We start from the raw sequence: 23928 nt of genomic DNA on the forward strand, positions 1-23928 counted from the left end.
CTCTTTCTCTTCCCTAGATGCAGGGAACTGCTGCTTTGTTCTAGCACCACACTGCCCTCTGGTGGGAAAAAGGTGGAACTTCAGCAACATTTCAGCAGAAACTTTTTTCTGCACAACAAATTAAAGATATGCACACCTCATTAATTATGCATGCACTCAGTAGCACAGAATTTCCCCAGGAGTAATGTTTAGACAACTTGACATAGAAGGAAGTTGACTGTTTGTAAATTGTGTCCTTGTGTTTGCAGTGCTCTGTATGTAGGAGTTCTTAAAGAAACTGACTAGAACATCTATCTTATTTGGAGGGCGGAAGTAAAGGAGAGAAGATGCTTTAAATGTGGGAGAAAGACATAAAATATGAAAGTGGAAGTGCTAGAAACTATGCAAAAAAAAAGAAAGAGGACAAAAGAAAAGAACAGAGAGAAATCAGATAGTAACAGGAAAAATGGGAAAAGAAGGGCAAAAAGAGAGCAGTCAAATAGGGACCAAAATGAGATGATGAAGAGATGATGTGAGAAGAGAAAAAGGAAGGCTTTATTTTTTTTTATTGAACTCCCAAAACCTCTTCCCTAGCCATCTTGACTGGGCTCACTGTTTTCATTAAACTGAATTTTCAAATATAAGACTACATCAATTTTGGGAGCTTCAGGCTTGCTTTTCACCCAGAGCCCAATAAGTAAACAGCAGTGTATATGTGATCTTTTTCAATAAAGCCAAGAGACACCTGTACAGAGTTCAAATCTAGGATTGTATTGGAATGATGATTTTGATTTAGTATTTCCTGTATTTCTGCTATTTTTAGCATTTGATGTTCATATGTACGGTCTTAAGAAAAGCTAAGGAAGATTATTATTCTTGCTGAGTGGAGGGGTAATTGTAATTTGTAATTATGATTGGTAGATTGTGTCTACAAATTTAGGGTCATATAATCACCTGTCCAAATAAACACTTTCATTAATTTCAGTGGGAGTTTTAAAAAAGTTCAATATATTCCTCAAGTATAATAAGGCCCCAGAGTACTTATCACTTCCCCATGGAAAATCCCTGTGTGGAGGAAAAGTCTGAAAAAAAATTCAAAGTGCTTTTTCATTTTCTTCTTAATCTCTACTATCTCAACTTCTTAATGTTTTAAACGTTTGCAATACTTGAAGCTATACCAGACTTGTGAGACTTCAGAGTTCTTTTGGTAAGATCTTATTTTCTTCCAGGCCCTCTGAAGTCCAGTGGAGGAGCAGTGGACTGAGAGTCAGGAGACCTGGGTTATATGCCCTGCTCTAACACTGACCTGCTGTGTGACTTTGGACAAGTCATTTCCCCTGTATGTGCCTCAATTTCTATTCCTGGTAAAGTGGTAATAATATCATCCTCTGTGTAAGGCACTTTGAGATCTACAGATGAAAAGTGAAATACGGGCCTGATCCAAAACCCACTGAAGTCAATGGAAGTCTCCCTAAGGATATGTCTATATTGCAATCACAGGGAGCGACTGCAGCTCGAGTAGACATACATACATAACTTTAATCTGACTAGCAGCATGCATTTCAGTGAGGGCTGCACAAGCTTGCCTGGAACCCTGGGTAGTTACTCACAGGGCTTGCCCTTGCTGAAGTGTGCGCTGGCCACAGTTTCACTACTCCAGTACACAAACTAGCTAAACTGAAGCTAGCTTGGGTATGTCTACTTAAACTGTGACTATACCCCATGACTGCTGTATAGACATATCCTGAGCCTAAAAGCTGAATATTAATTATTATTATTTATAATTATTTATTTTGTATCTAACATAATACCCTACTTTCATTTAATTATATTATTGGTTTGTATTCACTAAATAGTGGAATCTGTGTAGTAAACCCCAAGTAAAGAAAAATGCTATCATATTTAGAGTTCTCCAGATTATTTGTTCACATATCCCACCATCTGCTTATCCTTTCCTCCTTAGCTATTTATTAACATCATTTATGTTTTGAGAAAAATGGAGTGTGGGGATTGGACCATTTTTCACACATCATCAATGTGATGCACTGGAGCCAACAGAGCAAGCATAACTGTTTTACTTTCTTATGTGTCCTCTACATTAGAGGTGGCTGATGAAAAGAATGGTACAATCCAACCATACAGAAGACTTCAACTATGGTAACACCATTAGTTACTTTATATCATTATTAATTTTAAAATATTTTATTGTAATTTTTTATTTCTAGAATCACAAAGATTTGTTTTAACTGATGACGGTAGCCTGGAAATTTATAATATTCATGGAAGTGACTCTGGAAGTTACATTTGCAATGTCATCTATGTACATAACAATAAACATGTGACAACAGAAATCCGTTTCATGGTCTATGGTAAGTGAAGCTTTATTGTTTTTATTTTTGAAATGCTTTTACTCAAATGCTGGTTTTTACTATAGCGTTCATTTCAGGTTTGTTATTAAAATACATGAATATTCAAATGATCTGGAAGCATAATGCCATAAAAGTACCTAAACATTTAAATTGTGTAGAAGTACGCTTTAAGGAGACTGCTTAGAGAAAAAACATAAAATTATGTACAGAGATAGTTATTTCTCTGCTTACATGGTATACATGTGGCTAATTATTTCTAGTACACCTTGAAAAGGAAATGATTACAAAAAAGGAATTGTGAAGTGTCCTTACAACACTGGCGAAGCAAACTTGTCACAAATAAATTCACCACTGGAAACTCCCTCTTGGTTGCATGAACCTCATAATGCATAATTTTTTTCTGACTGTAAAGCTCCAGAGCCATTCAAATCTTGTGCACTTTGTAGCTGAAGAGGTACATGATACACGCTGGAGTATAAAGGGTTTATACCAGAGTGAGATTGGCTTGTAGTGCTACTGAGGTATAGAGTAACTGCCATGGCTCCTGAAAGCCCCAGAGCCAGGTGCCTCTGAAGGACACAGTTAGTGACTCAGAGACTTGTTTAAATGTATGGGAGGAGTGCTTGTTCACAGGCCCGAAGTTGGGAGATATTAGAATGGTTTCATGGAAAGCAAGAGAATTTGAGGGGAACTTCAGACAAAGTTGGAGATGGAGTCTCAATTATTTTATTTGTATTCAAAATTTGCTTGATTTGAAATATCTGAACTCATTATGATTAAACTGAACTGGTTAGAAAAGTATGGAGAGGCACTTAGTATCTAACAAGTACACTAGATTTCTCCCTACTTACAGGAGGTTTCTAGAATTTTTTAAGAAGTGTGTGAGTTTCTCTTCCTCTGTCTGTCTTTTCTTGGCTATTGTTGTAGGAAAGCAAGGCTAAAGAAGTGTTTTTTGTGCTTTTGTTCCAAGGGCAAGGAGGTCTATGATCATTCTCACTTCTTCTAGAAGGACGTTCCATAGTCTCAGATCAGCTTCTGTAAAAGCTCAGTTCTCCCCTCTCCCCTCCAAGTTTGACCCTTTGTGTTGACCGTTTTATTGTTATTATGGAACATATCTGTCAAGGGAGGAATGAGCTACTGGGACTGTTGGGTTGAAATCTGAAGTTTCATGTCCAAGATGACAAAACTGCAAGGGAGGTACATAATATTGATTGGTATTTTAAATGATATGCCTGCATATTAAATTATTACATCCTAAATTATACTGATGTTGAGTGTTTCCTAGTGTGTATCTACAGAATGAAAAAATTGGAATATAAAATCCCTGTGCTTCCAAATTCAAAGCAGCTCAAGGGGTAACTAAACTAATGCTGCACTGCCACCTGGTGGACACATGAAGGGAACAGTACCATGGATACTATCTTGATCCATGCATGACTCAATTGTACATTTGGATTCCAGTTTTATTTCAAAACATACAGAATGATTTGCTCACAAATCTGCCAGGATAAACCTTTTTCCAAGCAGTCCCTGTGTATGTTTGCATTTAATTGCAGGAAAACATCCACTACCTTCAAATGGAAATTTAATACAACAGTTCTCATGGAACACAAACATAAGGTCTGAGCTGAACACCTTGTGCAAGGTGCTGAGCGTCTCAAGTCCCAGTGCAGTCAGTCCCATTGTCCCAGTCCCATTGCAGCTTCACAGGATCAAGACCATTAAAATACCTGGAATGTAAACTACAATATTCCTTTCAAGATAACTGTGGCATAGTATCAGAGTAACAGCCGTGTTAGTTTGTATTCGCAAAAAGAAAAGGAGTACTTGTGGCACCTTAGAGACTAACCAATTTATTTGAGCATAAGCTTTCGTGAGCTACAGCTCACTTCATGAAGTGAGCTGTAGCTCACGAAAGCTTATGCTCAAATAAATTGGTTAGTCTCTAAGGTGCCACAAGTACTCCTTTTCTTTTTGTGGCATAGTAGCTGCGGTTTAGACACTGTAGAAATTATTAAAAATGTACTTGGATGGAGAGGGTATACATAGTCCTTGAGATTAGCATCATGATGTCACAAATAACATCCAAGATTTTAAAAGTGGATGCTACAGGGAAGCTTCTAAATCCTGATTTAGGTAGGCAGTGTGGTCGATTGATTAGGGCACTGACTTAGGAGTCAGGAGATATGGGTTATATTCTTGTCTCTTCCACTGACCTGCTGTGTGATTTTGGGGCAAGTCAGTTTATTTCTCCATGCTTCAATGTCTCCACCAGTAAAATGGGAATAATTACCTTTTGTAAAATACTTTTAAGGTCTATGGATGAAAACTGTTAGACAATAGGTTATTATTATTTAATAAGTGGCTTGATTTTCAGAAGTGCTGAGCACTTAGCAATTCCCATTTAGGTTTACTTAACTTAAAGTGCTTTATACTTTCACTTTGGTAATAGATAACACAGTAAGAATCTGACACTATCAACTTTAAACATTGTTACTGAGATAGTCAGCTTCAGTATTTTGCAACGTCAGCAAACTGAGAGCTGGATCCTGCATACAACTGTTGAACAGGGACAGTATGCCCAAAGGACAAAGTGAAATGCTCTTGACTGACAAACATGGACTACCAACAGATCCTCTAGGGGAATAAGTTTACAGTATAACAAAGAAAATATGTAAAGAATGAATGCTTTATAATCTGGATATTAGTTCTTGTTTAATTTATTACAAGCAAAGTAAAGGAGAGGATAAGTCAAACTGTATAGGTGCATCTAGTTTAGTGCATAAGTATTGTCGGACTATATTAAGCTTCCCAAAGTCACTAAATCTTGTTGATATGTCTTTGGAGAAACTAGGATAGTAAAAACCAAAATCTCTAAGATAAAAAATTAGTAATATAACTATTGAGATGAAAAGGAACACTAATGTCCCTAGTTAAAGAACAGGTGCAAATGTGTGAGCTAGCCAAAGCTGTTTCTGTTAGGGTCTGGTTTAGACTGATTCACTATTCATACATTACATCTTAACTACTGAATAAAATGAAATGATAAATTTTTTTTAATACTCCAGTTGCTACACGCATGCTGTTGTTGCCTTGCTCCATCTCATCTGTGAGAGTCTATGTCTGCAGACAGCAGTATTGTAGGAAGGTAACCAAGCCAATTGCTCACCAACTGGAGTGAATACTGAGCATTAACGCTGTGAGAGCAAGTGCTCAAAAGTTAGGACATTCCAAAAGTTTAAGTTGCTCAGGCAATGTTAACATATCTGTGTTACTCATATGGTTATTTTCTATTCCTGTTTCACTTGCTGACTATACAACTTTAAATTATTACTTTCTTCTCATTGTAGACCATAAAATAGATAGAATGTGATTGCCCTTCCATTACCAGAGCAACCTTAGTTTCTAAGATTTCCAGACTTTTTAGTGTTTGGTTTTTGCAGCAGTATCATTTCATTACATTAATTCTAGGGTGTTTCCCCCCCATTTAATACTTTTTTGACTACTATCAAACAAATGATCAGGAATACATAACAAGAAGATACCAAAACTTAGCTTAGCTACTATGGTGTCAAGTACTATATATTACTAGTAGCTGAAAGCCCATGCTGTCACATGGGTGTGGCAGCTGGGCCAAGCAATCCACCATCTGTGCAGCCTCTTTCATACAGCTGATGAAATTGTTGCATGCAAATTAGCTGTAGAGAAAGGAGGGTGATTGGTTGAATTACCTCTGATCTCACAGTGTTCTAGGACTCTTGGCAAGGCAGAGATACATGCTTTGCTGTCATACAGGTGTAATTCATAAAGTCAGAATGGCTGAGAATTTAACAGTTGGATCCTAATGGAGCACAAATCCCCATGATAATTGAACTTGGTGATATTTTGAATAAAAAGAGCTCTCAGCCATGTTTGTAGCTGTTTCCATCGTTTGACAGTGACTCAACAGACATTCTGGGCTTCAGAGTGACACACAGAATGACAATCCTGGTATCTTAATACATGGAGATATATATATAGCTAATTAGAAGGAGATATATAGATTAGATAAAATAGAAAGTTTATATAATTGACAGAGCATTTTCATTTTTATAGTATATCATAAGCCAGGGAAAAGTATACATCTATCATCTGAATTCAAAACAGAAACCTGTGAAACCAATGTAGTCACTTCATTTGAAAAACAACTATTAGAAAATATGGAGAACTTAATCCGTGATCTTCAATGTGAGATCCGGCAGTGGAACTCTCAATGCCATGCAGCTACAGATACTATGGCGATGCTAACACACAAACTTACATTTCAGTTTGTAGGTAAGATATATATTTTTCTATTAATTAAATATTCTGTTACTTACAAATGACATACATGAGGAAATGTTGCATGATTTACATATAGCAAAGAAAGAAAAACAATACATGATATTTGTGGTAAAATATGTTTTGGCATCTGTGTTCCCATGTCAAAAACTATAGATCATATACTCTGAGAAGTATCTCGTTTGCCCTCGATTTTCACAACTCAACAGTTAGTTCTTTTGATTCTGATTCTGCTCCCATTGAAATCAATATCAAGATTCCCCAGTGATTTCAAAGTACACCATCAGGTCATAAATACGTTAACTTCAGTCTTTAGAGTCTAGTTTGAGGTTTAGCCCAGATGCTGTGGTAATAGGTTCTCCAGAAATACCTTAGATTAATTTAGATAGGGGGTTAGACAATTAATTCCAATGTATAAGGATCAGCTTTTACACCATGAACTAAAATCATAGGAGCTATCTACCTTGATTTTTGGTAATTTTATGTACAAAAAATAAAAAAATGCTGAACATAAAAAGAAGTAAACCTAACCCACAGAGGCTGGATAGCCAAAAGAAGATGGATTCAGAAAACTTTTTTATATTGGAAATATTAGTTCTAGTATAATATATATCAACATTAAAAACTTCTACTTGAATTACTCACCTAGAATAATTTGTATTTATTTTACAAGGGAGTAAAAAAATCTTTGTCCCCCCCTCCATTATTTCAAGCATCATGTAAACAAAGAATCAATCAACATATGGATGGTTTGTTGTTTTTTAATTTGTTCATTTTTTGTGTGAGATCTCTCATGCATATTCAAATAACAGTTCTAAATTAAATAGAGATTTTGACTGCTTCTTCATTAAATAAGTTAAAGCAATTGGGAACATTTATCAATGGACACAGGTCAAGAAAGCTTATATCTGCAATTTCAAATTAATTATATGATTATCTGTCTGCGCCTAGATGCTATACAGTGGTGATGACCATATTATAAATACATAGAATGGATAGATTAAATAAGAAATGTTGGATGAACTCAGCTGTATTTGGTTACTGATCCACTCATTTGGGGAAAAAGGTCAACATGATGATACAGAGATAGGGGATTCAGATCTGCTGTCACAGTCTGTTCACATTCTGAAGTTAAATGAGGGATTCCAAAATAATAGATTTACATTGCTCCAAAAGTTTCCATACTAGAGCAGGCCATACTGTGTTCATTCTGGTATCCTGCCTTTGGGAATGGTGATTCAGAACAAAGTGAAAACATTTGTACTTGCAGTGAGTCACGTGTACAAAGCTTCAACATGCAGGTGGGGTGGGAGGACTCTTTCTTCATCCTGCAGGAAGTTAAGTTTTAGACCAAAATCATAATGTTTTCTGCTACTGATTATTTTTTTTCATCCGAAATCAACTTTAAAATGGAAACTACTAGCTTAGAGTAACTGCCTGTGTTATACTTCTGTATATATATGTCTAGTCTCCTTAGCTACCTTACCTGTTAAAATTAATTATGGCATCTATTCTTGATTCCGTGCTTGATGACCATTACCAAGCAACTAGAGTGGGGATAAAAATGACAAAAAGCTGATTTTTTTGAGACATTTTAATTACACCTCCCCCCACTCCCACTCTCTACCAGCCCTATAAGCTTTCAGAATTTCAAATAGATCACAACCTTTTAGACCCCTCTCATATTAATGTAAAACATTCAAATTAAAATATTAAATATCATTCTTTCTCTGTTAATTTGCAGTTTTTCCTTTTGCACTGGCATTTGCAGAGTCCTGTAAAAGTTCAAAATGTGAAAATTCCACCAATTACATCAAAAAGGTACAACTATTTTATTAAGAAAATAATAAAAATGTCATATTTTGAAGCATTGATTCTTGATCACAGTTTTCTCACACTATGGTTATATTAAAAGTCATGATAGATAGAAAAGGACGCTTACTGCATTAGTATTGCATTTAATAGGGAATCTGAGGTACTTCTGTGAGAGTTTGAAACAATGGCACTTTATAGTTTGGTGCTTTTTCATAGACTGATTCATTCTAACATCACATCCAACAATAAGCCCCCTAAACACTTTGCTAGGTGCTGTATTTCTGAAGAAAGACACGGGCCACATGCAGGGAAATTGTTCTCACTCTTTTGTTGGCAAACCAAAATGCTTGGTGGCAACCATAGTCACAGTTGGCGTTAATTGGCACCCCTGTTGTTAAAAATCAACAGGAAAACCAAGAATCAGTTAGGCATGAAGATCGACCTGCCTTCTTACCCTAGAACTGGCTCCTCAGAGACAAGCTTGAAGCACAGCTGGTGCCCATTTTTCGAATAATCAGAGGCCTTCAGTCTCCAGGGCTGTCATTTTGGCACCTTTTCCAAGTGTTCTATTAATTTTTTTTAAAATATACCTTTACAGTATAAACTGATTGATTCACTACTGCCCTGCTGAATAATCATGCTCTTTACCACCTCCTGTCCCATTATATCTCTGAGCCTCATAATATGTTCTTCTCTGGAGTACCATTATACTTTTCTCTTCTTTCTACATGCAAATAAAGGTGAAACCAGTCATCAATTTCTTGTATTGAATGGCCATGTCCACCTCTCCTGGGCAAGACAGTAGACATGGTATCTCTGAAATAGGACTCCAACAACTGGGCCACTGTATGTGACAGGTGCAGGATGATGTCCATATACACCTGGTACTGTGTGTTGCATTCTTGGATAGCCATGCATTTGTCTAGCAGAAATTCACTGCGTCAAGCACAGCTGTAGCTCCTTCAGAACGCGACATGCTGATTAGCCAAAGTTAGAGTCAGCCTGATCTTCTGCACTGTAATCAACATTCTGTGTGTACCCATTCATTTTTTTCCTTCTAGGAACTGGCACACAATTACATTCATGAAGTGTGTACTCACAGGATATGATCAGCCATTCATTTTTTTTCTTTCTCAGCTGATTGTACAGATTTTCAAAACTGTATGTGCGGTGTGATGTGATGTGCAGTATGCTGCTGCTACTAGTAACGACCCCTTCCTCCCTAGCCACGTTTGCCCTTAAGCTGACCCAGTGGAGCAGGAGTCTGACAAGTGGTCCACATAACTGTTCCGAGTTCACATACACGCAACAAACAAGAATACTAGGAAATTGAATGCCAGTGTCCAGGAAGAATGGAATTGATCCCATGAAGAAAAGACAGACAATAGCCTGCCAATAGCTCAAGGAATTTTTCTTCTGCTTAGTCCAAAAGCCTTTTTTTTTTTTTGGGGGGGGGGGGGGGGAAGGGGTCGGGTCCTGACAGTTATTTCAGAAAGGACATATTTCCTCATGTTTCTCGGAAGCCTTGTCCCCTAGGCTGTCTGATGTTACCCCGGTGATAGTCTTTAAGATTCTCTTATACTTTTTTAAAGACTGTTCAAACCTTGTGTTTGTGCCATGTGATGATAATGTTGGGCTCAGTTATGGCTTTGCTGTGAGCCCAGAATAAGAGGCAATGTGTTCTTGTGCTGATCCAAAGTATCTTCCCTCCTGGTTCCCCTTCTGCTCCAAGGGAAGACAAAACTGTGTCGAGCTGTACCTGGTACAGCATACATTCCCCATTGAATGACTGGAGATATGTTGGCCGGTGCACTGGGGGTGGAGGTGTACGGAGCCATGGCTCCGCCCAGTCCTGGTCCCATTCTGCCCCCTCCAACCCACCTATGCAAAGGCAGGAGGGCTCAGCAGTTCCGCAGAGCCTATTTCTCCTCCCACTCCGATATCCAGTGCAGGTGGAAGGAGGCATTTTGCTCTCTCGTATGTTCCTGTGCTGTCACGCTAGATGTCTCATGATTTGAATCTGAATAATTTATTTCTTCTTGTTGCCTTTTTTTTTTTTTTTTTTTTTACTTCTAGGCATACACTAGGATTAAACAATTCTTTGAAGTCCAAAATACTGAATCAGATCACATTCACCAGATACATTATATTTCTGGCTCCCTTACTGGTAAGAAGGTGGATCACTGCAAACCAGGATTTGGTAAAAATATAAACAACAGTACACTGTGTCCAGGATGCTGTGGTGAGTGTCCAAGGCGTGTTTGGAAAATAATATCTGATTACTTGCCTCAAGAAAAATATAGTGTTGTCAGTCCCATCCTGCAAATGGAAGACATCCTAATAATTAGCAGTATGTTTACATATACCAGGGTTCAAGGCTGTGGTATAAACAGAGATCTTCAGTCTCCGGGCCTTGTCCACCCTAGGATATTTTTTTTTTTTGTAACTGCATTAACTATAATGTTTTAAGACTCTAGTGTAGACAGGGAAAGTTGTGTTGTGACCCGTGTTAGTTGGTCCTGGTGAGCCCTATAGAAAGCCTAGCTTACAACAGAATCAGCTAATATATTAAGACACAGATTACTGGGGTTTTAAAATGTATTAACTAATGAGTTTTGAAAATACACTTTTTATCCTCAGGTGGACAAGCCCTGGGACTATAAATCTGGCACTGTCCATGTGCACCAAACTCATTTTTTTTTAAAAATGAAACAGGAGAGGATTTGAGTTTGATTCTAAGGCAGGCTGACCAGGACACAGAGCAGACTCCATATGCTCAAAACTAGAAAGAAACCTTTAATAGAGCATATTTTGAAAAGCCTTTAAGTGTATGTCTTCACTTTCAGGTTAACTCAGTTATTGGCACTCATGTGTGAGCACTCGGCTTGTCCTAGCTTAGGTACGGGGCAGCCACACTACACAGCCATATTCAAGTGCATCCACTTGACTGGTGCTGTACTCATTGTGTGAGGTGCTAGGATTTCTGGGGGGCATATTCCATGGTTCTTAGCACTGCAGTAAGATGGGCAGCTTTGATTCTTTCCCAGAAAATTGTGGGAGAACTTGTCTGTCCTTCTGGGCACACAGGGAATTGTGCAAAGGCACTGAAGGACTATCAGCACGCAAGTGTTTATCTTGGGTCTACACTGCAAAGTGGGCAGATTTCTAGCCCAAGTGTAAGCAGCACTCAGGCTGGGCCAGCTGGCCCAGGTGTAAAGTGAGTGAGGATTGTTCTGTGTGGATGGGAGCCAGATAAGAGGTAACACCCAGGTTAAAAGCCAAAGTTAATACTGCAGATAAGACAAGCCCTAGACAGAAAGGACGGTACTGTGTAAAGTGGAACAACATTTCTCCATTTTGGGGAGCAGAGAAAGCTAACAAGACATTAATGTGGACTGCAGTGTGGAGTGTTAACAGCCTCATTGAACAGGAAAATTACAGAAACTTCTGTGGTTGGAAGATGCATATGTAGGTAGTGTAACATTTCCAACTATGTTAAAAATATTGGAACAGTTAAGGGGGAGTGGAGATATGAACCCAATGGAGCCTTCTCAGGAAAAAGAAGAGACGGAACTGATAAAAAACATTAATACTGTGACCCCACACTTTTCTGGAATTCTTGAGGTAGCACACTCTATAGAGGAGCTGAACAGACAAACTGACAGGATAAAATACATGTTCTTCCACACAAAGAGAGCCTAAGCTTCAAAGTCTTTTTAAAAAATATTCAGTAATAGAAAAGTATTCTTATAAATTCTTTGTGATGTAGGTCAGCCATATTGCAAATGGCTGAATGGGTTGCAGTTCTTGATTAATTTAGCCCTTTTTTGTTTATCTATCCACTGAATAAATCAAGACTTTAACAATATGTTCTTATTTACAATTGTTCAATAAATAGTTTAGGTAACCAAATTTCAACCTATGGATTGCTCACATATTGTTCATGGCATTCTATTATTAGATACCTAGAATTTGCTATTCCAGTGGTGCAACTGGGTCCCTAAATCTCGTGGTATTTTTTATGTTTCCTGAGTGGATAATCTAATCCTTAATTTCATTCCATCACAAAATACCTTTAGTGTTTTGCTTAAGTAAGTCTCAGGTACAGGTCTGAAATATGTTTTCCATGAACACTTGTATGAACAGAACTTTGCTCATGAAAATCAGACAGGAAAGGATGTGAACGTGGGCAAATAGATGTGTGATTCAGATTTTGCAAAAGTGTTCACAAATACTTTCCCCCAATATCTACCCAGTACTCTCGCCAAGTATTTCACATCATTGTCACTAATTTCCTCATCACTGGAGGGACCTGAGAGGATTTGGGTATTTGGGGCTTGTCACTGGGTTTCAGCAGCTAGGAGCGGGGCACCTTAGGTTAAATTTGTCAAAACATACATTTGACATGATCATTCTTTAAAGGTGACATGTAAAAGTGGGGGGGGCATGTTTTTGAATTTTTCCTATTTTTATAACGTATAAAGAAGGCTAGAACTGAGTTTTGCTTTCTTTTTTTTAAACAGAGGAAACAGTCTTACCTACCATTTTCTAAAGAACATGCTATTAATAAACAGTGAGCTAGTATTATGATGACATTGTAATCTGATTAATTGGGAGGGGAACTGATTTCTATTAAGATTATTTAAAAAAGTCAGTGGGGTTTGTTTTCTGAAAATCCTATTGAACCTAACTCAAATACCTAAAAGAGTTCAAAGAAAGACTGCTAAAGATTCTCAGCCCCATGTCTTCAACTAAAGACTGAGAGCCATTCCCAATCTCCTCTCTTTCCCTCCTTACTCTTCCAGTTATTAAACAACAAAAATCTGTTTAGGTCTTGTTTAGACATCAAACCAAGGTGGAAAAAAAGGACTAAACCTGTTTTTTTCCCCTCTTTGCAGGTCTCCTTTAAGGTGGAAACCTTCCACACTTAGCTTCAATCTCAGTGATTTCTTTCTTTCTTCCCTCTATCTAAAGTAAATTTGAACTTTAGATGACTTTTTATCACTGAAAACCAGCTTTGCTTTAAAAGGCCAAGTTCACCAGGCCTTTTGTTGGCAAAGGACAAACATTATTTCCTCTTATACAGGCCAATAATTAAAATTATTCAAGTAAAACAACCTAATGTGTGTTTATTAAAATCCATTTTTACTCTATTGTACATTTTTTTTTAAATAGTAACATGCCCACCGGGTCGATTCAGTGCAAGATATGATACCACATGTATTCTCTGTGCATCTGGATCCTATAATAAGAAGTACGGGCAGACTGCATGCAAAAACTGTCCAAAAACACAAACTAGTGATAGAAGAGGAGCCAAAACTGAGAGAGAGTGTCACGGTAAGTTATTTTCTGTAAAGAAGCACACTGGATTGACAATGATAGAAGTGGTGTGGAATTGCTAATTTTTAATTATTCTTATTGCAAATGTATGTGTTTTCTATCACGAGCTAACAAACTTCTTAGAAATCTCCCCTACCAGACTTATTCAATGGCTCCATCTAGTATCATGCTCTAGCGATCCATACAGAAGACCTGGGTCCATTTCCCAGTCCTTGGACCCAAATCCTCTCTTGCTCTATGCCTTGTCTGGTCATTTACACCAGGTCAAGTGAGTGCAGAGAAGGTGTAAAATTTTACTGAATCAGAATGGTAATGATCTGCACTAGTGTGCAGGACAATGCAAGATGGGAGAGTCAACGAGAATCAAGCCCCTTGTTTCTTGATTACTTGGTCAATGTGCTGTCATTGACAGAAAGAAAATATAGCATAAGAATGAACCCCGATGGCTAGTTGTTGAAATGCTTCCAAATTAACCTTTATGATGATTTCTTTTGGGCTCCCACACAAATATTGAATTTCAGTCTTATCGTTCTGGCTCCCCATTCAGACTGTCCATATGCTACAGTTAGACAAGCGGAAACATGACAAATATGTGAAGTGCTCTTTTCTATTGGTTTTGTTTTGTTTTTGTTCATCTTTTTCAGGAACTCTGCAAATCTGGATTGTGTTCTTAATTTCCTCCTTAGGAACAAGCCTTATCCTAGTGACATCTTGGGTGTAAGAACCTTTATGGCATTGTATCTATTTCTATTATTCTTTAATATTGTTTGTCAGATAGGACCCCTGTACATCCCTTCACTTACAGAAACTGAAGGGAGCCTGTGACAGTGGATCTGATCTTGGAGTACAAATGAGTGAAGTGCTGGTTCCATAGGACACTCTCGCGCTCTTCTCTTGCCTCTAAGCATTGGGGGCTAGATGCACAGGAGATGGTAGATCTCCACTTGATTCTCACCCACTCAGATCAGCACAGACAGAGAGTATAAGTTGCTGCAGGCAGTCAGCACTAAGTTATCCTACTTCCTCCTTTGTACTAGGGAACCCTTACCTCCCTAAACCCCTTAAAGGGACCTTCTGGAGCAGCTGACAACCACAAATGTTGCTGGATGCACATCTTGAGGCTATAAATAAGCCAATATGATTGGGCAGCTGTGCACAGGCCAGAAACCTTTGCAAATGTCCTTGCATATCTGTGGTTTGCAGAGTACAACCTCCATCCTTTAGTTCAGTGAATGGAAGAATGCTATGGAAACCGTGGAGAGTCTGTGTCAGGGTAACCAAACTATGAAAGTGGGGCACACACGCACAGCTTGCCAAGAGCCAGAGGTCCCCATCTTATCAGGATACACATTTATATACATTTTGTATAAAAATAAATGCAGAGGTATTTTCTTTGATGGATTAATCTTGATGCTGGTTATTGGCTTCAGTGGGACTTAGATCAGGCCTATACTGATTAAAGGTCACCAACAATCTTGCTCAGGATGAGGGAGGCTGCATTTAGCCCTCAGGCTGCCCCAGGTGTTCCTAGTTTGACAATTTGTTTTTAACATTTATTTCATTAAATTAATAGTTCTCTGCTGCCATGATGCAGGGGGTACCCAACTTGCTTCACTCACACTGAAGAATTTCTTACCTGATAATTTTCAGTTACCAGTTGCTCTCTTCATTCACCGCAAAACGGTAATGCACCTCACCTGTGCAATTCAGAGGATGTCCAAAGTTGCTGTTGCCTGAGGCACAAGGATTAAGCCCTACCCTTCCATGCAGGCCACCAGAAGAGTTCGTCCACCATTGTAGAAACCCTCCAGCAACCAGTTATTGGCATTAAGACAATAACTAGAAATTACATTAACTAAGCCTTTAGGCAATTATATTGTTAGGACTTCAAAGGAGAGTAAAAAGTTTAATTTGTTACAAACGGTATTCCAGTTATTTACCAGACTACTAGGGTAGATTGAATGAGGAGAGAAGCTGCTAAAGGGAAGAAAATTATTAGGTGAATTTCTCATTCTGCTGTAGTTTCTCTGGTTCTTCACTACTAATAGGAAAGTAGTGAGCAGACATTCACAAAAGTGGAGTGCGGGGGAGGCTGAAGCAGAATTTTAACAATTATTAGAGTAGGGTAATAGGTAGAAATATAGTTTCCCCCCTATAAAGCAAAAGCTTTGTAATGTAAGGAATTATTTGAGACCCAGCCCCTTGGAATCTCTTCACCAAAGGATGCCTCTCAGAGGAATGACACTCTAAACAGGAAAATGTTCCTCAGATGTGGCTCAGACACTCCGTTCCCACAATGCCATTAGGGACCTTACAGAAGGAGCATTGATTCCTTTCATGAATGGTCTCCCAGATGCCAGTTGGTACAGGATTTTAACACGTTGCTTGCAGCAACTTTGAGGTCCGAAGGCCTTGGTAGTTTGGATAGAATGAGATGAACAGGGTACCACTGGCATATATACCATGCTTGATGTGTTTCTATAAAGCTGTAGCAATACCCATTTATGCCCCACATTTTAAAGCAGTTTTAAAGATTGGAACAAAACGATGGGAGAAGTATTTCCCAGGATTTATGGAAAGAAATAGACTTAGGAAGAAAGATTTCTGGAGCTATAAGCATAACCCTTTTCTCACAACAGCAGCAGTGTGGTTCTTGTGTAGAGAAAGGAATTAATTTCAAGACCTGCTTTATAGAGGTGATGGTAATTGGAAAGGTTGGCCACAAGTGTTTCTAAACTGGCCTGTTTGATTAATTTTGACACGATGATATTTACATAGGGACTCCATCGTACCTACTTAAAGAACGCTGGTACCTCCTTTTCTTTAGTGAGGAGCTGTAGAACTCTGCCACCCATCCCTGAGAAACTCTCAAGCAACTAAGAGCTCCAGAATGTTGTGGCGATGATAATCAGAATCATTGTTATTATTGTTAGTATCATTGTTATTACCTAACTGCCTGATACTAAGTTGCTTGCACCTTTCTCTGAGGCAGCTAGTACTGGCAACTGTCAAAGATAAGGTACTGACTTAACGGGCCACAAGTATGATCCCATGTGGCTATTCCTATGTTTTGTCTCACACGTCAGCTGTTGAAATGAACTAAAAGGATGCATGTGCTGAGATTTTAGAAAATTGTACAACACAAGGCATGAGCTGGAGCCTGCTTTTCTGTGAGGACCCATAACCCAAGATGTCTGGTCTTTCAGATTGTCTCCCCACCCTGATAGGCATGTTTCCATAGTTTGTATGCAAGAATCTAGAATGAAAATTGGATTGAATTAATGTACATACCTGTCCATAAATGGAAATTCAGACATGATTTGGAAATGCCTAATTTTGCATTGCAGCTGTTCTGCATGACAGATTTTGTGAAATCCCAGTCAGGGGTGAAAGCAACATGTAGCACCACCAAACCTAGTTGATGGAGACAATTGGCTGTAGACTACCACTACCAAGAAATGACTAATGCAATGAAAATTTGGATCTTTGTAAATCTTCACCATGGTGGTAAAATTATGGTCAGACCTAGGCCTATTTTGACCTCTGGGTGAACAATTTTTTGTTAGGCTCAAGCTAGTCTTGATTTTAAACAACTGGTGGGTTTGAATAGTTTCTAGCAGCTGACAAGTTAGGAGTAGCTCCGTTTCTCTGGCCAGGCCACTGATTTGGTAGATCTGTGTAACTTGAAACTGACAATTGCTGTTACTATTACCAGCCATTTCTTAGGAATGTAGGTGCAGAGACTACATCAAAGAAAGAGAGTCCCGGAAAGGCACTATAAGCTCTCAAATTAAAAGGTTCATTTTTTGTTTGTCATGCTGAGGATTTTATGGGTTTGGAAAGAGGTTTCCCTGCTTCAGACGTGCCCTGCTCATAGGAGAACAGTCCTTTCTTCAGCACCAGTGGTGCTCGTAGTGACCGACGGAGCGTTGCTCTGCTGACTTTGATAGCGAGGACTCAGGCTTCTCTGCATTCTCAGCTGCTAATTTCTCTGGTTCCCCAAACATTCTCACACCTGTGAATTTGGATGCACAGGCTCGTTGTTTGGGGACTCTGGGTATGATTGTTTGCTACTCAAGAATTTAAACACTACTTTTTTTAAGTTAGGAGCTATTGCTCTTGTCACAAAGCACTTAGAGCCAGGAAAGGTTAACAAGAAAGAATATTTTACACACCACTGTAAAGATTTGACCATAATATGAACTCAAGATATCTTGCACTCCAAGCACGGACACACCCCTAGACAACAATCCAGTTGCTTGCCACCAAGTAGGTATTCTCTGCTCTTAATTAAGGATATTTTTGGTCTGAATGGTTATAGTCAAGGATTTTACATTTCTTAGTAGAGTGTCCTCACTTTTATGGTGTAAGGCATCTTTTGGAACTAGGTCAATGGTGTGGATATTGTTTTAACCAACCTTAGGTTCCCAAAACTTATGAAGTATCCTGGTGTGTTTATGCAACATTTTAGTTTAACATTTAGTTTTAACCAGACATCCACATTCTAATTGTATGATGGCTTTACAAAGGAGAGTACAGGAAACCCTGTGTCTCATTATTACTTGAAAGGAAGGTATTTATTATTAATAATGAGCTCGTTGTGAGCCACCAGCTTCCTATCCTAGGAGAACCATGTGAAATTTCTCTTTTTGTGATGGTATGTGTATGCAGTGCTTCCCTTGACTGTTTACAGGAGGACAGTAGCATGCTATTCATCCTGGTCTTGGGATACCCCAACTAAGGAGAATAGCCCCCTAGATGGCCCTGGTAGCCTGACACGAAGCTCCTGCAGGCTTGCTAGGACCCTAGTAAGTTCTGTAACAGTGACCAAGTACCACTCAGGGCTTTATGCTCAGTAAATCAGGAGCTCTTGACCATGGGAAGGGATTTCTCACTTATGCCCCTGTAAACCCATGATGGAGCAGCTGCATGGGAATCAAGTCCTCATGTGCCTCAGCTTCTGGGCACAGGCTGCCTCAAGTGCTTCTTATTCTTTCATAGGGTGATAGCCTCTGGGGCAGCGCTAGAGACCGACTCCTTCCCAAAGCAAGGGGCTGGCTGATGATCACAAGGCACAAATCCCATTCTACTGCTGCCTGATTCTTAGCACCTTTCCCTGGCAGAGCAAGGTTCCCTGAGCTGAGAGCCAGCTAGGCACAATTCCGAGTAGGCTGCAGCCTGAGACAGGGCTGCACAGGAGGAGCAGGCTTCTCACATACCCAGGCATGCTGCATGGTGCACTGTGACAGCTTCTGAGAGGAGAAAAGCCCCAGCAAACATCAAGAAAGGGTTTAACCCTGATTTTTACCCTACTTGCTCATTAATATCACAAAACTGCTGCCTCCCAAAGGGGATGTCTGCTTTTGTCTTTTTGGAGCTAGAGTCTCTGGAGTTTGCTGGACTTAAGGCCCAAGCAGGTTGTGAGGAGATCTCCCTTCCCTGGGAATCTTCATGCCCATGGTTAATCCTGCCTAGGGTGGAGTTGCAGCTTTGAGCAGGGGATTTGGCAGGGTCCTAGCACACTGATCTGACTCAGACTTATACCCTACCAGAGCGAGGGTTGGCAGCTTACAGCTGCAGAGTGGAGGAAGCCTACTAGACAGGTGCTGTAACAGAGGATTAGAGCCTTAATACTCCAGTGATTGCTCACCTTAGAAAAGTTGAAATGAAGTCTCTTCTGCACAAAAATGAATAAAAATTAGATACAATGGTCAGGAGAAATTGAACCAACCACAAACCTGTTCCACTGCCAGAGGCAGAAATTCTACTGGCCTTAGCTGAAGGGCAGGGCTCAGTCCTCAGCCCTCTGGCAACACCACTGGGACCACCTCCAAATTCCACAGGTGAGAGATTACCCAGTCATTATGAATGGAGAGAGAAGTTGTGCAGCAGAAATCTATTCTGCTGTTCACACTGTGGACATTACTGCCTGACTCAGCATTTTTTTAAATCCCCAGAATAATACATAAATGCTGTAGAAGAACATTAGCAGCCCGATATATAGAGGAAGCTGAATCTGAACTTAAAACCAGACTGAAAGCATTTGCCAATATTGCAAGTGATGCAGAGATTGAAGAGCAAAGAAGTAAACTAAGAAACCCAGACAGATATGAGAGAAAGAATCTGCCAAAATATAAAGTTGGGTTTATAGAGGAGGAGTCCATAGGATTATTAAGCAATGATGGCACAACAGAGACATCCACACCTGTTGGTTCAAATCCATCTCCTGACCGTACATGGCCAAGTGAAGTAGAAACAAGCTTTGAGGAAGGCAGATCACAGGGTACTTTGGGAGGAGAAGAAATCCACTGTGTTTCAAAAGGACTGGTTTCTAATCCACAAAAGTTTAACACAATGAATCACAAATTGTCTTAACTTCTCTGTATTATGTAGGGTGAATTGTAAAACAAAGTCTTGATCATCTGTTGAAGAATGTGGGGTTAAGGACCCTTATAAAAATATTCATGTCCATAAGGATATTGCATTATCTTAAGAGTTCTCATGGTTATTTGTTATCTACAATAAGGTGTATACTTTATAGTGGTGTTTTCTGGCAGCTGGAAAAGCAAAAGCTGTTTAAAAGATCAGCATTCTCCTTCAGGCAGACAATTCTCCTTAAAAATGTGTAGCAATCATCAGTTTTCGGAGCTCCATTCTGCTGAAGCATACTGAACCTTCCCTTCTCTGCAGAAGCATTAAATACTTTCTACAGATGTGTGTTAACATATATTTTATTGTTTTTTTTCATATGCAAGCTATTCAGCTGTTTGATAATGGCTCCAAACTAATTAAATTTCTGACTTTCTAAGAACTCCACAGAACCAAAATAGAAGCTAAACATTAACTGATATAATTTGATATTATGATACAATACTGTCATGTTACATTTTTCATAAGCTCAGTACAAACTACATACAACTATACAGTATTTTAATATGTGCTACATGCTTTGCAGTGTGTATTAGGCTCAGAATAAATTTAGAGAAATTTAAAACTCACATGTTATGCCTGTTCAAAACTGAAGTTCATGTGAACAAAAAGGGTATTAGGACTTTAGTCGGTAGTAAATCCACTGGATGGTTTCAGTATTATGAAGGTGGGAAATGTTTTGGTCTGTTAATTTATATAATAAAAACCAAGAATTCGAAAAACAAAATTCGGAACAGACATCCTATCAGATAGTTCTTCATATTCATTTAATATCATTTGAACATTTTCACAATGAGCTAAATATTCAAAATACTGTATAACTGTTGTGTAGCTAAAATCAGTTTTTAATCCATGGAAACCTAGAATTTCCCATTAAACATGCTCTCTATGCCAAAAAATAAATTAAAATTAAGAACCTTTTGTCTCCTCACCATTCCATCCAGTCAAACTGTTGACATATAACTGACATACCAGGTATGCAGCTTAAATATAAAAATATGCTCTTTCAGCTTCTGAATTGGTTCCATAATTTGCATACGAATGTCCAGTTTCAAATGTATTTGGATGCCCATAATTTCAAAACAGGAAGTACAGAAAGTAAGCTGCCTCCATGTATTATAACAATAGCAGTAGATTTCAATGAGTTAGCCAAACATAAGGAGCAGACAAATATTGGAACCCCTTTTTCCAAACAGTTTTAAAACCGGGGTGAGTCACACACTGGGCTCTGCAATGACTCATAGTCAGACCTACCCTTGGAGAGATGGGAGAAGTAGCATGAAACAAGGAGTGGATCCTGGAGACATACCTGTGCAGTGGATGAGCAGGTATAATGCCTCAGAGATGGTTGGCGGGTCAATGTTAGAGGATTGTTGTTAAACCTGTTCTACAGATGTAGCCTGCATTCATTCATCCCAGTGAGGGAATAGGTGAAATGCACAGAGCTATCTTTTAGGGGTACAAATAAACTTTTCAAAGAAAATGGGTGTGGGTAAAGTCAAATCCAGCAGAGCAAAAATAAATTATTGAATCCCACAAGTACGGCAGACTAGATTACCTAAAAATGAAAAATATGTAGTTGAAACAATGCTTTACCTGATCCAGACGGAAGAAGCAACCTTGCAGTCTAATCTTCAAGTAGGAAGCACCTAGGCCCCAATTTTGCAAAGAACTTAACCATACATAACTTTGCTCATGTAACCTGTTCCATTCCATTCTTAAACAGTGGTCAACAGGCTTGTTGAAACCCCTAAAATAGCAGTTTGTGAGTGTTAACAAAAATATGAACTTAAGAAATGATTCCAAGGAGAATCTGTCTTCATGAAATTACAACTTGATATACAGCTGCAAAAGCAAGGCCTGCATAAATGTCAAAAGGATCAGTAGCCATATATAGGCAATACATTTGGAGAACGCCATTTGTTAGTTAACCTTCCTTTTCCCACCAAGAAATGTCTATGCAGATCCCCAGTGTAGGACACTGACAATACAATAAGTCAGGAAGATGACTGAAGAGTACTCAGTTAAAAAAATTATTGAAGCACCATTCTCCTGAACCAAGCATTAGCGCTAACTCCAACTTTGAGCCGTGGAGCTTGCTCCAAACACAAGAAAATAATGTTTTGTGAATGTGTCAATTGAGTCGTGTCAGCCAAACAATGGGAAGGTTCCACAGTTTCTCTTGTTTTTCAGTTTTGCCTTACGTGGTTCCAGTTCTTTATTTGACCAAACTGGATTTCCACTGACATTGTGATAAAAGCGTCATCAACCTGTAACTTGTCAAGCTCACCCGAAACCCATATTTACAGTATCCAGAGAGTACACTTTTTTCTTTCTCTGAAGGAGTCAAAAGGCTTGTAAGAGTCTAGGAAATCTTCCAACAAGTAGTAATATGCTTTTAAAATAAGTATTTCCTTGTTTTGACCCATCATTGTGGGGGAATAGCCTAAGACCTGGTAGTTTCCTAGGAGTCTGACCATCTGTTGTTCTTCAAGATTTCAGAATCTTCAGCCTCAGTGAACATGTACTGAGGTGGTATGCTGAGCTGTTTACTCTCTATCTATTCAAATATCTTCAGTATTTGCTCATCCAACACACACTTTTAAAAATGCGTGTGACTTTAAAAAGGTGCATTATACAAACCATGATTTGTGAACCTACAAATCCTTGGGACTTGACTTCTGCTCTTACCAGACTGAATCTCTGGGGGTATTTTTTCTGCACTCTCTGTCTCATTGAAGACTGTTTTCTTCATGGCTATAAAATCATACAAGTGCCACACATGCTATCCCACAAGGAAAAGATGGTTTTAAGGCCTCATCCAAATTATTGTTTTAAAAAGTGTAAATAGATTTTCATATATATTATATAACTCCCCATTTTTCTGTAGACCCCATGATCTGCTGAAGCAAGATTATATAGGCTAGATGTTGAAAGGTTGTTTCCTCATTTATTTGTTAACAGCTAAGGCATTCAAATAAACCTTCCCAATTGTTTGCAGCTTTTGGTGAGAAGTCTAAAGTCCGAAGCCTTTTTAGTTCAAAATCTTGTCAAGCGTACTATGCTGTTATTAACATACTGGAAGACTCCCAGAACCAAATGGATTAACAGCATGTTCTACAAAAGAACGACTGCAACAGTTGTTTGTATCAAGAGTATATTTATCAATAGCTATATCTCTATATCAGTCTTTCCAGTGACATTTGGTGGGCGCACTCAAGCAGATTGCCTACATGTGCATCCAATTGCCAGAAGTATGCTGAAATTTGCACTGAGAAAGAGGGTACTTTAATCAAAATATAGCATGCTCTTTTCACAGCAGACTGTACAAAGACGACATACACTTATAAAAGCACTTGGAGGAGGTTTCAGAGAGACATGTCAGATTATAAAATGAAGTCAGTGGGACTCTGCAGGTCTAAGAGCCTGACTGTGTCAATCTGCTTTGCAGAACTACACCCAAACATTTTAGTTAATTCTATCCTTGATCTTTGTGCAGATCTCCAGCTGATAGCTGGAAGATCATCTGTGGACTGAGGATTATATCTGACTGTAATTTTGCAAACCTGGAACATAACAACAAATGTAATTCAGCTCTCTCCATGAAATGAGTTTGACACTCCTGGTATAAGGCGAATACAAAATGTTTAGAGACCAATAGAGAGACTATACAAAA

General features: G+C 38.8%; 1 protein-coding gene across 1 annotated transcript in view; it reads left to right on the top strand.

Moving 5' to 3' along the window:
* Positions 1–18251, top strand: part of LOC140906142 (zona pellucida-binding protein 2) — a 32824-nt gene extending 14573 nt beyond the window's left edge. Inside the window, exons 3-8 of the mRNA XM_078851323.1 lie at positions 2205–2348; positions 6444–6662; positions 8413–8489; positions 10560–10725; positions 13659–13820; positions 14468–18251. Of these exons, the coding sequence (XP_078707449.1) occupies positions 2205–2348; positions 6444–6662; positions 8413–8489; positions 10560–10725; positions 13659–13820; positions 14468–14544 (845 nt within the window). The 3' untranslated portion in view covers positions 14545–18251. The remainder of the gene's footprint in view (positions 1–2204; positions 2349–6443; positions 6663–8412; positions 8490–10559; positions 10726–13658; positions 13821–14467) is intronic.
* Positions 18252–23928: the final 5677 nt, after the last annotated feature.

This window comes from Lepidochelys kempii, chromosome 2 (assembly GCF_965140285.1).
Source record: "Lepidochelys kempii isolate rLepKem1 chromosome 2, rLepKem1.hap1, whole genome shotgun sequence".
NCBI lineage: Eukaryota > Metazoa > Chordata > Testudines > Cheloniidae > Lepidochelys > Lepidochelys kempii.